Below are 17,317 nucleotides of genomic sequence, written 5' to 3'. Positions count from 1 at the left end.
AAAAACGGAAATTTAAATTCCACGTCTTGTATGCCTTAATTAAGTACCAAGAGGAGAAGAGAGGTTCCTACTTTTGACTAGGGTACTTCCTATAAAATCCAAAATGCTTTTGGCTGACGCGTTTGCGGAATCGTTAGGATTTCCGCGTTGCTTGACGAGATCTCGACGAGATTTTACACTCTAACTAACGAAAGATAAAACACACAATGCATCGGAGTTCAACGCAACATATTTGCTCCTCCATACACCAATTAACACACGTTTGAACAATCAGAGGTTATCCCAACCAAGCGTAGTGCGCTCGATCATATTATACGCACGCGTGTCATCAGCTCGATCATATAAGCAAGCGTGTCATCAGCTCGATCATATAAGCAAGCGTGTCATCAGCTCGATCATATATACGCACGCGTGTCATCAGCTCGATCATATAAGCAAGCGTGTCATCAGCTCGATCATATATACGCACACGTGTCATCAGCTCGATAATGCGCACGTTTGTCATCAGCAAAAATGCACCGCGCACTTCAAGTCAACATGTCAATAGATCGGAGATAATTCATGGAAATTTTTTATAAACACAGCATACTCTATGGACAAGACCTCCATTAGAACGAGGTTAATTCTCTTCCTACATGCACGATAGCATCGATAAATTCGTCCATACTCCTGGAATATGACGAGCCATGAGAAGACAATGTGCTTTCTTGAAATGAACTACCAGCATCTGAACAAGTCAATTACTGGAACCAGAATATTAGGAATGCTTTATATTTGTTCAAACAAGACTGAGCGCTATTTATTAATAAAAATATTAAGCGACGTCACTGTTTGAACAAATAATTTTATTAAGCATGTATGAATAAATCTAAATTTTAAATTGTACGAAATATTGACAACTAAATGCTTCGTATACCAATATGGCGATCACGAGTCTCGGGAGCGACAGCGCTGGCCCTGACACAGAGCGATGACTCATCGCCGGGGCAACAGAAGTACATACTTGAACAGCACGTAACTGTACATACGTGCACTGCACGTAACTGTACATACGTGCAGTGAACGTAACTGCGGGGTTATGTACTGCGTGCTGTATGCTCATACTTGCACTGCACGTTAATTAAATGATTAAATAATATTTATTATTATTTTATAATATAATTATATAAACGAAGAATTAAAATGGAGACGATTTTAATTCATCGTATGCGCGACGATTAAAACCAACGATCATGTCTGGTCTGCGATTCAAATTCGTTGCAGCGGAATTTCACAAAATTTACTGCTGGATAAAAAGGGAATTATTATGAAGTTCTGGAATTGACAATTAAATTTTGCTCTAATTTCTGCAATAGCGTTAATTATACAAGTACAACAGCATAACTGACGAATTGTATTGAATAAACATGATTTTGAACATCAAGAGCAGATAGTGGTCAGTCGACGACCCATACATAAAATAGACCAATGAGTTTAAAAATTTTCTAAGTGGAAGTGGCAGAGCGAAATATCAATCGCCCCTACCGTTGAGAAGGCGCGCCCGCATGTACTGAAAAAAATAAAATTCAGTACTCACTGCAGTGAGTGACAGAGAGCGCATTTTCTCGTCGACTTACGTGCCACGCACACGGGGCACGCAAGCACGTGGGGGGAGAGATACGTGCCACGCACACGGGGCACGCAAGCACGTGGGGGGAGAGATACGTGCAACGCACACGGGGCACGCAAGCACGTGGGGGGAGAGATACGTGACACCGCAATTATTTAATAATAATAATAATATTATTTCGTGAGGCCGAATAATAAAGGCCGAATATATACTTGATTTACAGTGAATAGTAGAACGGCAAGCAATAACAGCTGAATAAATAGTCAAAATTTACTTTGATTACGGTGATAAAAGGACGATATCAAAGAGAAATGTGTAGGTCAAGGAGCAATAACACCCTGCTTTTATAATATAATTATTGTATGATAAATACTATCACTGCATAATAAAAGACAAGTTTGTTTGCAATGCATAAGAGAAGCACGGTTCGCCATGGCGCCGCCTCATCTGTCGCTGCACCACAACACCAAAATCAATGCGGCGCGCGCAGCCGCACCAGCAGCGGACGCGCGGCACAACCTCCCACCACCGCAGCCACGCTCACACTGACGCATGCAGACAACAACACAACATGGCTCAGCTGTCGTGGATTCGTGGTGCCAGCGACTATTTTCTTGAAAAACCTTGATTACACATCAGAAAAAATTACAGTTGGATGAAAAAAACCTAGTTTTATCCTAACATGTAATTTCTTGACAATAATTATTGATTGATTTTGCAATCAAAAAACCTAGATCTAGGTTTATAAACCTAGCGCTGACAGCACTGGGTTCCGCTGTCGTGGTGCTTGCTGCACGTACATTGCAGATATTGCACACAAGTTTTTTGTATTGTGTGCCATGAATCATGGAAAACAGAAATAAAGCGCCCAAGAATTATGACTTTAAGCGCCAAAAGTTTTGTACTATTATTGAGAAATCTACAACTATAAATATGACACTTCAATTCAAGTAAAGTAAGCATGGTTAACGGTCTCCGTGGAGTTGGTATAACTCGCTCGTTCAACCTAAAAGGACGACAGCACTGACGAAAAAAAAAAAAAATACGAAAAAAACTGACGAAAAAAAAAATCGACAGATAATACTGTCCCCAATTCTCATTGTAAGCAAAATACACTAAAACGAAAAATTTGTCCAACAGTTCAAAATTCACACCGCATGTAATATACTCAATATCTAAAAAATTTAACCGAAGTCAATTCTATAATTTGAATTTATCTCCAATTCGGCGTATTGTAGATGTTTTCTCGGCAATTTTTCAAGTGAGACAAAGGTCATTATATAATTCATGTGTCTCCGTTAGACTAATTCCATTGGTCTGGCAAGAATTGCACTAAGTTCAACAACTTAACAGCGTCAGAAGTCTGACGATGGACGAAAAGAAAGTCCATCTGACGATGGACTTTCTTCAATAAGAAAGTCAGACAGTGGACGAATTTTCCCTCCAGTGTCAGCGCAGCGACAAATTAGCAGCAGATACTTAAGTGCTAGTTAATAACTTAGCTAGCACCCGCAAAAAATTCCACCGTAAAATTTAAATAAGATGTGTAAAAAAATGTTTCGGAAGAAATGATGCGATAATTTCAAAAACTTACTGTGATGAAATGGAATTATTACTACGAAATACCCTACCAAACGAAAATTTCTATTTACGGCCCTTCATGATTTAAGATTTTAAGTCAAATAGTGACTAATACGAAATAATAATAATAGAGAAAAATGATGATAACAACAATAATATTATCAATAATAATAATTATACGTAAGAATAATTAGGTTATATACGTAATAATAAAGTCATGTTACTTATTCTGAGCAATAACAAGTATTAAAGCAACCTGGCCTTACCGGGATCGTATGGCCGACTTACCGGCGGCCAGATAAGCAGGCTCTCGATGCCAACCAAAGCCAATATCTGCGATAGCGACTATCTTGGTATCTTGGTGCCATATCGCGTCTACTGGCTGCCATATCGCGTCTACTGGCTGCCATACCGCGTCTACTGGCTGCCATATCGCGTCTATTGGCTGCCATATCGCGTCTATCTACTCGCTGCCATGTCTCACTACTCACTGCCATGTCTCACTACTCACTGCCATGTCTCACTACTCGCTGCCATGTCTCACTACTCACTGCCATGCCTCACTACTCGCTGCCATGTCTCACTACTCGCTACCATGTCTCACTACTCGCTGCCATGTCTCACTACTCGCTGCCATGTCTCACTACTCGCTGCCATGTCTCACTACTCGCTGCCATGTCTCACGACCCCACAGTTGATGTAAGGAACTCAGAACGCAAGAGTCAACCTTTAGCCGCCTGTTGAAATTCCGCCAATAATGAGCTCTAATGACACAGCAATAGGTTCGGAAATTCTGTAGCGAATGAATTACACAAAAAGCTATGTTATTAACCGAGTAGGCTAAGTGCAATAAGAAACAAAAATTTACTGCATTAACCGAGTAGGCTAAGTGCAATAAGAAACAAAAATCTACTGTACACTCACCTGTGGGGATGTTGCACCAGCACCAGCTGAGGTACCGGTACTAGTGCCAGTGATAATTGTCTCAACTATTTTATCAGCTGGAACGGCACCAGTACTTATCGCGTCAGTATTGATTTTCAAATTAAAAGCCACTTCGGCAGTAGCGGGAGTAACGGCGGAGCTGGTATTGCCGGTGTTACGGAAACCATCAGAAATTTTGTTACGAAAGCTTTCAACTTTGGCGCTTAAAGAAGCAGCTTCATAATTCAACGGAGCGTCAGTGGAGACTGAGGAATCGGTGTGAATAGAAACGCCTTCAAAATCGCCAGATAAATCCGATACACAATTCAGTAAATCACAACCGTCGCCCATAATGTTCACTTCACCATCATTTGCATTCACAAGACCAACATTGGGATTACAACACACATTTGCGACACTCGGCATCAGGTCCAGTTGATCGTTGAGGCTTTTGGATTTCAAGTAGAGCTTTGATGGAGACTTTCGAGCAAGCGGCAGGCGGATGAAGGAATCAGCGCTAGGGCGTCTATCAAGCATATTAAGGGCTTCGTTGGTTGAAGTCTTGCCTTCACATGTGAAGGATTTGGAGACGGCAAAAGGCGAGGCAGACTTCGTAATCTTCTTGCGTTTTTTCACCAAATGACCAGGAGGCAACAAGCCAGAATTTTGTTCAGATCCGACAAAGTTATGGTATGTTACACCCCCTAATAAGCCTCGCGTTACGCTGGTCTCCTGAATTTCATCGAAATCAGCATTGACTTCATTTGCTCCTCGAACGTATCCAATATTAGATCGCGGTTCATGACCTCTATACCCTCGGCCAAAATCAGAGGTCCTTTCGGTTGCTTCTAAGCCGTTGATGAACCTTGGAGGTTTTCCTTGCGATTCCAAACCACCTCCGAAATTTGACGACGCTTGCAGTCGATGAGCTGCAGAATCCGTTAAGTTTGCATCATAGCCCGGAGCTGGGCAGCGCTCCAACTCAGACGTGATGTCGTAACTAAGAGGATGGAAGATCCGAGAACTTGCACTGCTACCTGGAGAGCGAATGGTAGTACTAGAGTTCTGATTCGACCGCCTGAACAAAGGAGAGGAACTCAATTGGTTTTCGTACTGTGGATCTTTGCGAGCGTATCTTGACGCTAGTGATTGGGAACTCCGAGAGTTGAGAAGTTGCGCCTGCGTTGCGTCATTTTGCTGTTTCTGCCACAAGAGCTCGTTGTGGATTTGTAGGTTGCGTATGTGATGGTTACGCTGTACCGCTGCTCCACTTGTAGGCATTTGAAACTTTTTGGCGTTCTTTTGCTGTGTTTGCAAGTTGTCATTGAAGACGTTATGAAGACGCTTGTCCCGACAAGGTATTGCGTTACTTACACTAACATTACAAGCAGTACTTGTGGTATGAGTATTTAAATTGTTGGGGTATGACACTGGACTATTGATAAGATCTATACACGTGTTACTTAAAGTAGAAGTAATACCATTGGCGGCAAAGGAAGTGGTACTATTGACGATATTTCTAACGACATTTTCGTAGGTAGGAAAGGTTCTTTGGTTGTGGTTTGATGAGATCAGAGAGTTGCGGGCACTGGGATCAGTGCTCCTAATACTGTTGCATAAATTATTCATGAAGATTGAGGTGCTGTGGCCGCCGCTTGAGAAACTGTCTTCATTCAGGGAATCTCGGGCATTGAAACGGCCTGGAATGTTGGAACATTTGGGATTTGGAGGCAAGCGCCCTCCAGAAATGGAATAAAATTCGTCAGCGCGGTAAAGCGCATTGCTGCAGTTCTGTACGTCATAAATATGGCCGTTTATCAAGCAATTTTCACGTGAAGAATCTTCGTTATCGACAGTGTTGTTAGCAGTGCTTGTTTCGCAAAACTCTGGTCCAAAGTTAATATCAGAGAAGTTATCTCGAATTTTTGTGTTATTGACACCAGAATAAACTTGATTGTAGTTGTTGTTGCTTACTTTAGCAGTGTACGGTGCTAAGTTTGTCCCGTCTGTGGCAGAGACAGACGTTAAGGGAAGACTAGCGAGGGTAGACGTGAACCCTCGAGTTGAATTACCATTTGGTGTTAAAGGGCTGCGCAGGATAGTGTTGGTGCGAGTGTAGATAAAAGAATTCTGAGAAGAGAGATCACAATTGGACGAGAAACAGTTTATATTTTTCGCTACACCGGCGTCGGGACCGCGAACATAATCCACGCTTTGAGCGAAAGAAGTATTATTTGTTGGAATAAATTCATTTGAAGTTACATTCGAATAAGCATTTTCCTGTGCTGCAACTCTAGCCTGATGATGCAGGTTGTTTTGTGTGGAACTTAGCATTGAATGATATTGCGGTTCAGAATAACAGGAGTTTGCCAAAGATGAGCAGACGTTCCGGTGAGGAGACTGGGTTGATTTTTGGGGCGTGCGTGCGATGAGGGGCGTGAGGTTAAACCTCCTGCTGGGGGAAGAACCTACGTCGTCGTCATCGCGCCTGATAAACAAAAATATAATTAGATTTACAAATAAAATATTAGATTTACAAAAAAAAATATTATTTGATTTACAAAAAAAAAATATTATTAGATTTACAAAAAAAATATCATTTGGCACTCGGAACACAAGGGCATTTTTTTTAAAGAAAACTAAATGTATTACTCGTTTCAGATGAGACATTCTTTATGATAGTAAATAGATTGTGAAGATTGTTCAACTGGGAAGAACCTACGTTGCCGTCATCGCGCCTGATAAACAAAAATACTATTAGATTTACAAAAAATATTATTAGATTTAAAAATTAATATTATTAGATTTACAAATAAAATCATTTGGGACTCGGAACACAATGACACTTTTTTCAAGAAAAACTAAACGTACGGTATCACAAGTTTTCGATGAGGCGTTCTTTATGATAGTAAATAGATTATGAAGATGGTTCAACGAGCAGATACAACTGTAAATAATTGATTTAAAAAAAAAACTTTCTCAATTGAAAAAAACTAATGAAGGACCAAAAAAATTCAATTATATATATTAAAGCTAGACAAGGAATCAATTCATTTCAGCAAACTTTCCTTCCGAACACAAATAAACAGCAAGATGAAACTAAGTAGTGTTGAGACCAACAACTAGACGCGCACAAATCCAAAACAATCATCATACATGTAAGTAAATTTTTGGCAATCTATGGCTCTCAACTTAAATCCCAGCAATAAAACAGTTAGATGCTTTAATACGTTGCAAAATTCCTAAATAGCAGGCCTAATCCTGCGTTAGATAACTTATCAAAATTATTTAACCCCAATATTACCGAGTAAATAGGTGAGTGGAAATTGGAGTTCTCTAACTCGATTTCATTTTCAAAACTCAACAGAAGATACAAATTAACTTGTATTTCTAAACATAAACTCACCCCCTACAAATTTACTTGTATTTAAACAAATTTACTTGTACATATGAGCTCACTTCACGAATATCAATTTCTACTTCTAACACATGAACTCACACCGTAGAAATTAACTTCTATTTCTAAACATAAACTCAGCTCATAAAAATCAACTTATATTTCTGACAAATTAACTCACCCGGGACAAATTTAATATTATTTCTTATATATGAACTCAACCCGGACAAATTTAATAGAATTTATAGTCTCATAAACTCGCCTCATACAAATTAACTATTATTTCTAAACATAAACTCAGCTCATACAAATCAACTTCAATTTCTAACAAATGAACTCACCACACATAAATTTACATCAATTTCTAACACATAAACTCACCCCGGACAAATTTAACAGTATTTCTAACACATAAACTCACCCCGGACAAATTTAACAGTATTTCTAACACATAAACTCACCCCGGACAAATTTAATAGAATTTCTAACACATAAACTCACCCCGGACAAATTTAATAGAATTTCTAACACATTAACTCACCCCGGACAAATTTAACAGTATTTCTAACAAATAAACTCACCCCGGACAAATTTAATAGTACCGTATTTCTAAACATAAACTCACTGGGATAATTCGAGATCCTCCGGACTGCTGCCAACAAGTAACTCGGGCGACTGAGGGTCGCAGAGTTGCTGGGGATGAAATATGAGGGAAGGTAAGGGAGGGGGTGAGTCTCTTGCCCCTACGACGCTCTTCGCCTGGTCAGAACTCTTCGTACTACACGACCGCGTGAAATTATTAGAGTCGCAAACAACGTTACCAAAGTCTGGTCCCTGCCCATAAGGCTCTGAATGAACACTTCCGAAGCGGCGGGTTCTAGGCACGTTCTTAACAGAAGATCTCCTGGAGTTGTTTAAATCAGAAGCATCATGATTTTGGGCCCCATTGCACGAGGGAGAATTGGGCTGTGCAGGTGCACAACGTTCCTTGGCCACGACAGTCAAGTTGTTCTTAGCACAAGGACTCGCAGAAGCTCGACGGGGGGCGCGCGGACGAGACGACTGCCGTATAAGAGGCGACAATTTGGAAGATAAGTTAGAATTGTTTGATGCCGCTGAATGGTTATTACACTTTGACGCACATGAATTATGAGAGTTCTGTGAATCATTCAAGTTGGTTTGCGTAGAATGAGAGGTTGAAGGAGAATTTAAGGAGGTTGGATAAGCAGGGAGGTGATTATATGTGGAAGCTGCGCCACGGGAGTTCCTCGAATTTGAATCAATTGATGAAAAAGCACCAGCGACGTTTGGTAGAGTTTGAATTTTACTTTCCATTCCATCGCCTCCACTTCGTTTCCCTAAAGGGATTTTGGTTTGCCTAGCTCGTCCTCCCCCAACACATAACTTGTTCGGGGAAGCAGAAGTAGCAAACTGGTCGTTGCTATCACCAGCTGGAACTCTAGGATTGCTTGCAACTGCTGGAGGACATGCAGTACAAACTTCCTCTGATGGTGAGCCGTTACTGGTCTCTGTGTAGTTGCTAGTCTCTGCGCCGTTGCTGGTTTCTGCGCCGTTGCTGGTCTCTGCGACATTGCTGGTCTCTGCATCGTTGCTCTTGACAGGAGAAATGTCGGTACTGTCCATCTGGCGGCAAGGAAGTGGAGGTACTGCAGAGCTGCCGGACAAATGAGCGCGAGATTGGGAGTCCGTGGGGGAGAAACTAGTGGAAGATGACATTACAGAAGCACCGGCAGAGGTAGTGACAGGTGCAATGGTGGAACAGTGAGCTGCAGCAGAAGCACCCGAAAAAGATGCGTCAAAATAGACAGAGGCACCAGTGGAGGGCTTGACGGGAGTGACAGAGGCACCAGAGGAGGGCTTGACAGGAGTGACAGAAGAGGGATTGACAGGATTGACAGAAGCTGTAGAAGGGGTTGTGACAGCGGAACCATGGCTAGAAGGACTTTTCGCTTCAGCAGAAGGCTTCATGATGACATCAGTAGGTCGAGAGCACCACCTGCACAATTAAATAAATATTGAGAATTCGTTTAACAAAGTAGAAATTACTTTGCGGTATACAACACAAATTCTCCAATAAATTAAGAAACGAATTAAGCAGCCATCAAACGTGTAAGTTTAGCGTCAATACAAAGAAGTCTCTACTCACCGCTAAGACTGAACCAAAAGGTCTTCTAATTTGAGTCATATCTTTTTTACAAGCAAGCAAGTAATTGGGCTAAAAGTTTTTTGGAAAACTTCATTTTGATCTCGAACATTGCATGCTACTAGAGGCTTTTGAATGAATGACAAAACGTTTTGATTTGAAACCCATTTGACATTTTCCTATACCGTATACATCTGCCAACACCGTATACATCTGCCTATACATCTGCCTATACCTCCGCCTATACCGTATACATCTGCCAATACATTCATATTTCCTGAATTGCAAGCTACCACCGACCAGTTGATCCGTCTTTTAACTATTACAATCATTTTGTATCGGTCGTCAGCAGACGGGAGAGGATGACTCACTCATTTCTCTGAGTGACGACGCATGGGTACAAGAGTCTCACCTGACGTCAGTGCAGCAGCTCATGACTCACTCATTTCTCTGAGTGACAACGCATGCGCACAAGAGTCTCACCTGACGTCAGTGCAGCAGCTCGTGACTCACTCATTTCTCTCAGTGACGACGCATGCGTACAAGAGTCTCACCTGACGTCAGTGCGGCAGCTCGTGACTCACTCATTTCTCTCAGTGACGACGCATGCGTACAAGAGTCTCACCTGACGTCAGTGCTGCAGCTCGTGACTCACTCATTTCTCTCAGTGACGACGCATGCGCACAAGAGTCTCACCTGACGTCAGTGCAGCAGCTCGTCGTCAGGAGGACGGAGGGCGGAGCTACAGCTTCCTAGCCGCTGCCACATCCTCGTCTGCAAACAAAACTTGCATAAGATGATAGTCTACGAGTGAATAATTCAGTCTGCGCGTGAATAATTCAGCCATGCTTGGACAAGGTACTCAAAAACCAAAATAGATTGGTAATTAAAATAGGAAATATTGCAAAGCAAAACATCAACTCACGACCAAAGAATGATGAAAATGAAACCTTCATCGCCCCCAAAGTAGTTTAGTCATTTGTCTATTGGCGGCAACTCTAGTTGCCAGATCTTGGAAAGTCATAGCAATGACTTCAAGACAATAAATTTAAGCTAGTCAGTCAACCCAATTCCAAATCGTTAGCCCACAGCCAGCCTAACCCCACACAGTCAGCCCGTAGTCAGCCTAACCCCACACAGTCAGCCCGTAGTGACGGAGCCACTTAAGCGTCGTGGCGGCGCAGCTTTAAGACCCGTCGCTGCCCAGTTTACAGACAAAGTTGAGCAAACTCTCCACTCTGCCAGGACGCTTACCGACACTACCTTTAGCTTACACAACTATGATAATTATATGCCAATAATTATCGTTTTACAGGCGATTACCACTTCATATTACGCATTTTGCGTTGATTTAATCGATTAAATGAACAAGATGATTAAATGGATCAATTAACAAGATGATTTAATGGATCAAACGAACATGGCCGACTAACTGGATCCCAAAACAAACCAGTATGTGGGCTACCGACATACTGAGCACCGCCACGCAGAGCGGGTATATAAGAACTTGACAATGATTATTACAGTGGGACAATCTTTGCTTATTCCGGCATTAATGATGACGCATATGACGAAGGCAAATAAAAATGGACTTCGATCTTCAATGACGCCAAAATCATTTATCTGATTTAGGGTAATCGCAAAATTTGATGCATTAGATATTATGCTTACATTTATAAACCCATTAAAACAATTAATGGTAGCACAAAATGAAATACGCAGAGTGTGCAGAACATCACCTGAATGCGTAAATATTCTACCGACAACTTCAACAGTTTGTAATGCAACTTTTAGTCTAAACTTGAAAAATCCAGTTTATAGCAAAATGTACGCATATCTTTTCTACGCAAACTTTAAATTAAATTTAAAAAGCTCACCGATAAACATTTGCAACTACGAAACCAGGCAAGATTCATTGTTTATATCACGAACTAAAGCCTTAAATGGCCTCCGATAAGCCTCCCAACTCTTCAAACGGCGCAGTTTATATACGCTAAGACCCTCATTATAATTTAGTTGGACAATCGATGGGCAGCGGCGGCTAACGTGGCTACGGCACGAAACACGTACGGCAATCATCCGATAACGAAACTGTGAGCGTTTTCTCTTATTTTCGTACTGGTGTTGTTATCGGCGTCTTGATTGATGTCGTTTTTCTAATACTATTCGCCCTGGTTAGTAACGATGCACTCGGTTCGTCCAAAGACTCGAAACAAAACTTCAGCGCTGCTTGCAATGCTTCTATCCTACATAGTGAAAACAACATGGAAACTACGTGAAAGGATTTTAAGTCTTATAGCTGAACATCTTATGTCGACTGTTGGACGTAAATAACTGTTCAAGATAACTAAATATAATTAGATAATAGACCCGGAACTGACTTGGGCCCACTGCCGATAGATGGTATTTTATTTACCGCTTTTCGAATTCGGTTGCCGCGAATAATACATCAAAATAATTTGTATCCAATCTTCAATAAAAATTACGGATTTTTCGTGTGTTAATATTTTGACACTATCTAAAGTACGGTACTACGTATCCGTTGCCAATCCTCACTACCAAATATTCAATATTAATATTTCCTTAGTAGCCAATTCATCACTTCCCTAACACTTTCAAACTAAACCGACGATCATTATTCATGAGTTCGAAAAACTAATTCGTTATAGTTAACTCAGGGTAAATCAAGCACAAAAATGCTAGCTGTGATGAGATTTGATAGTTTNAGATGGCGATTCGGACAGAATAACGATTTGCTAAAGTTAAACTTGATATAATGATGGCTATTCGGACAGAATAACGATTTGCTAAAGTTAAACTCGATATAAAGATGGCGATTCGGACAGAATAACGATTTGCTAAAGTTAAACTTGATATAATGATGGCGAGTAGGACAGAATAATGATGCCTATTCACTTTTCAAGAAGCCATGCGTGCACGAGAAGCTCCAGTACAACACCTCAGCACGCGGGCGTCGCACCTGAACGCTAATCAATAGGCCTGAGGCGTGCACCACAACTTAGGTCTACAGGCCTACGCGTCCTGTATGACCCCGACACTGAGGTCATTTGGTTCCTCCAGCGCCTCAAGAAGTGCTTTACCGAGGGTTTCTTAGCACCTCAAGAAGTGCTTTACTGTCGGCTTCGTATAAGCACCTCCTGAAGAACTTTACAGAGAACGTTCATACTTCTGTAGCTTATGGAGGACATGCAACGCGCCCCTTTGAGAGAATCAATAGCTTTGAACAAAATTCCACGCTTTTACAGAGGACTTCGAACACCGCTAGATGTATTTACCGCATAGGATTTACTTCACTCCTTGACCAATATATTGTACGTAGGATTGTTCAACTCGGGGTATTTTGTGCCCACTTTCCAAACATGGGAAGTAAGATGCTTGTATACCACGTGTGTCGGAGCACCAAAAATGAACGCACTATCATCATATAGAGACCATGACACGTGAATTGAATCCGATTCACAGGCGCAAGCGATCAAAAATGGTGATTGAATGAACATAGTAACACTACAGTTCCTCACAATAAGAATACGAGGAATAATTATAGATCCGGATATTTATATTAATTATTTAAATTAACCGGGCTGTTTAGTCCTCCTGGAGGTGATAATTATGGTTGGATCGCACACCCACCCCCAGAGCGAAGGAATGAAGTAATTAATTAATAAGTTCGCCCACCGTTTACCTTTAATTTTGTTCGGATAAATTTTTCCACGCGGCTAAGATGTTCTTACCGTTGTTGAAAATTGTTTCGTTACTTAATCAGGAACGACTTCGCCTCCCGGGACAATGATGGTACTTTTACCCATATTTTAGATGAGAAATGCGCATCTTAAGACCGATATTAGTACTAGCTGATAGAATAAGTTTGTTTATACACGCGCGATTAAGGACCAGAGAATTAATTGATTTTAATTTTCTAGTTTTTTCAACAAAAGGTCGTTATGCATGAAGTCATATATTATACCAAACAGGAATACACATATTGTTGACCAAAACATGAAGAATTGAGATATAGCGTGGAAATTTTATAGACGTTTAGAATTTAAGGATCATTAGAACCCAATTCTAACAGGAGAGTGGATGACGAACTATTTGCCGCAAACTAGCCGTCGATATTCCAGCGAAGATCTCCAAAAAGTAAATAGGGAAAGAATCCAACAAAGAGCAACTGGCAGTAGCTGGCAACTGCTTACATCAGCTGATCGATCTGCTGAGTCCAGCCGCAGCACAGGGAAACTGAATACCTGAACGCGAAGGAAAGGTCGTGCGAACTGCTAAGTGGAGGTCGGGGAGCTAGCAGACTATTTTGATTAGATAAGAAATGAACAGACAACAGTTAATATGGAACATAAACTGGCAGGTGGACTTTAGTGCATAATCACGCTGGTGCTCATCCATTAGCTGAGTTAGTTCACAGCAAAAAGCTACCTACTTCAACCCAAAACTACGTTAGATAAATGATGATGGAAACATACACTTTAATGCGCACAAAACACATAGCAGCTAACTCATCCAAGCGCGCAGGAACGCGGAAAAGAATTTTGAGAAATTATATTCAAAGTGAGCAGAAAATTCTTATCGCAACTTGCCGCCAAAAAATATTCCAACAACATGACCCTTATCTTCGCATCTCATAGCATGTACACTCCAGAGAAACGTTTCACGAAAGAATGCATTATCTGTCGCCCAGCTCTCACCCACAAAGCTAGAATAATCTTGCAAATCGCAGACTCAACAACAATATGCAGAAATAGGGGGTCATACTATCAAATAGCTCAAGTTTATATACGTAGCGGCCGATTTCTCGTCTGTGATTGGTGAGGTAAAGCTTATTGCCGTTAGTTAGTTAATTGAATGAAAAGTTACGATTTCATAACTATTCGTGATAGAATCGTTCGGCTTTTGCGGTCACGTTTAATTAAGAAGGGCGAACAGCTGGTGCATGAGTGCAGAAAGAATCCCGAGCACGACATAACTGGCCTAATACGAATCGTCGGTCATGGAGCATCAACTCGCTTACGAGCCGTCAAGTTTTTGTGCGCAGGTATAACGTTCTATGAACTCGCGGGCAATGATCCAGAACAACTTTGATATCAAGTTAGCCATCTCACAAATAATTACACATAGGTCATAAGAGTTGAATTTAATCAGTAGCAAATCCCACAGTGCTAGAGGGAGTTTTTTTGAGCCATATTTCCGGGTCTTCTGAGACGGCTGTACAACGCTCCGGGAAATTTCAGCAACGAAAAATGAAACAAAACAAAAAAATCTGAAGAACCGAAACGAGCTATCGACTCAATTCTTACATTTTTCTTCCGTTGGATTATAGTTATCAGCTCTGATTATGAATGCAACACAGAAGCGTTGACCGAATAGCTGGAAAATACCAGAAAAGCAATACACATTCCTCACGATATTCAGTTCAGGTCTCTCGTAAGACTAAATACAAATTGAAGGCACGAATCCGTCCGTTCATAACCATTATATTATACTATCGTGATTATAACTGATATTGAGTTCACATGCACCCCTGCGACTAGACTCAGTTCGCATCCCAGACCAAACTCAGTCTAAATACCTCAATAGAATGTCCACATCCCTCATCCTTCTCAGTACATAACAAATAACAATATCAAGTCCACATGTCTTAGAAGACTCAGTCCACCCCCAGTCCCCCCCAAACAACGTCTCCTGACGCATTTTATCCCCGCATTTTATCCCCCCCTCCCCGCATTTCATCGTATGAGAACCATCAGCAGCCCTTGCAAGACATCGTTCATGGAGGGCAAATGTCGGGACGCAATTTAAGGTCAGCTGCTCGGTTGCGTTAATCCTGCGAGCAACAGCCACCGCTACAGCCAACTGCTACAGTTCTGCGGTCATCATGTATAAATTTCTCTGCCGTATGCTCCTTCTCAGTTCAAAAAACTCTTTTTCATTTTGCTCTCTATAATATATTTTAAAGTTCACACGTTTTCTTCACACTGCTTCTGGAAGACTTCTTCCCACATTATACTTTTTCCGCCTTTCCTGATCATCATCTCAAAAACCTTCCTTTTCGTTTCCTCAAATATCTATTTATTCATTACTCATGCACACAGTCACTATTAATTGTCATAATATCGTCAATATTCTAGACTTTATATACTCACTCATCACATTCTCACTTTTCCTTGAACTTACGATTTACTTACGATGATTAGGGTACTCACCAGGCGATGGTAGATGAGGTTCGTAATGTCATTTGTATCTTCAAATTCTATAATCCACTATAAATATTTATTAATATCTGTAGGGGAGAAAAATGAGATGTCAGTAACAATAAATAAAAAAAATAAAAATAGATTAGGATTAGCACCAGCCTTAAAGAAAAAATTATAAGAAAGTTGCTAAATAATACAAGGGTGAGCACGACTAAAAATTTATCATCTAATCAGATCCATAAAAAATGCAGCTAATAAGTACTGGAATATTTGGTGTGCAGAACACAAGTGTTCCGGTGAGGGTACTTTGCTGAGGCAGGCATGAACATCTAGCGCCTATGATACGAAAATTCAGGACAACTAAACGCAAACCACAAAAGCACTACCACAATATGCACATTATAAATTACAAAACTGTAAACACATACACATATACTCCACAACCTAATACAAAAGACCAGCGATTCTATTTATTCATTACTCATGCACACAGTCACTATTAATTGTCATAATATCGTCAATATTCTAGACTTTATATACTCACTCATCACATTCTCACTCTTGTTTCTCTAGTCGCAAGCTTTTGCCGTGATCAACTGTAGTATGTAAGAGTAAGCTAAATTAGGTTGGAATATGTTATTGTATGTTAGATTGGGTTAGGTTATGTTAGGTAAAGTTAGGTTAAAGGACGATAGGTAAAGATTGGTCATGTAAGGTTATGTCGGATTATGTTGTGTTGTGTTATGATATGTAACGTCATTATACATTATGTTATAATAAGTCAAGTTATGTAATGTATTGTTGTGCGAGTTTGGTGATAAACGAAAGTATTATAAATGAGTTTTGAGAATAAACGGCCGGTGTTTGTTAGACGTGTTATTTTGTTTGTTGAGATTTTGGATGGAAGTAAGTACATAGATAGGAGTGACGGGTGTTGAGAGATATGTGCGCGGGCACGTATTTAGTATATATGTGTATATTGTTATGATATAAATTTGATTGTTGTGTGTGTTTGTTAATAGTATTTAATGTATTGTATGTATGGTTTTATGTATGTAGTGGTTTTATGTTGTTGATTATAAATTATTGGGGCTGTGTGTCGGCTATCTGGTTTCTCTTGTCGCAAGCTTTTGCCGTTATCAACTGTTCATCGACATAATAAAACGTTTATTTATCGTACGAAGTCCGACAAAATCAATGTGGGTATACGCTGAGAATCCCTCAACACTTATTATTCAGGATTATTCAGGATCAAAACAATACTAATTATTCAGGATTATTCAGGATCAAGACAAGGACCGCATTACCAGTGGCCAGAAATAGCTGACGTTCAGTCGGTAGCTATGCGGCACGGATTATCAAGAAGAAAATATAGAAGCATAAGGCAGCAGGCATTAATAAACAAGGTTAGTAAAGCT

General features: G+C 40.6%; 1 protein-coding gene across 1 annotated transcript; it reads right to left on the bottom strand.

Moving 5' to 3' along the window:
* Nucleotides 1-3,912: 3,912 nt before the first annotated feature.
* On the bottom strand, nucleotides 3,913-15,959 carry LOC125177805 (dentin sialophosphoprotein-like). The gene is made up of 7 exons (XM_047880240.1): nucleotides 15,909-15,959; nucleotides 10,372-10,449; nucleotides 8,137-9,528; nucleotides 6,823-6,852; nucleotides 6,500-6,602; nucleotides 4,115-5,419; nucleotides 3,913-3,927 (listed from the first exon to the last, which is right to left on the bottom strand). Exons 3-7 carry the CDS (start codon nucleotides 9,498-9,500, stop codon nucleotides 3,913-3,915), a joined length of 2,817 nt encoding a protein of 938 aa, XP_047736196.1. The 5' UTR covers nucleotides 9,501-9,528; nucleotides 10,372-10,449; nucleotides 15,909-15,959.
* Between the last annotated feature and the right edge of the window lie 1,358 nt (nucleotides 15,960-17,317).

This window comes from Hyalella azteca, unplaced genomic scaffold, assembly GCF_000764305.2.
Source record: "Hyalella azteca isolate HAZT.00-mixed unplaced genomic scaffold, Hazt_2.0.2 contig5048, whole genome shotgun sequence".
In the NCBI taxonomy this organism is placed as follows: Eukaryota; Metazoa; Arthropoda; class Malacostraca; order Amphipoda; family Hyalellidae; genus Hyalella; species Hyalella azteca.
This window is presented reverse-complemented; position numbering and strand designations above follow the sequence as displayed.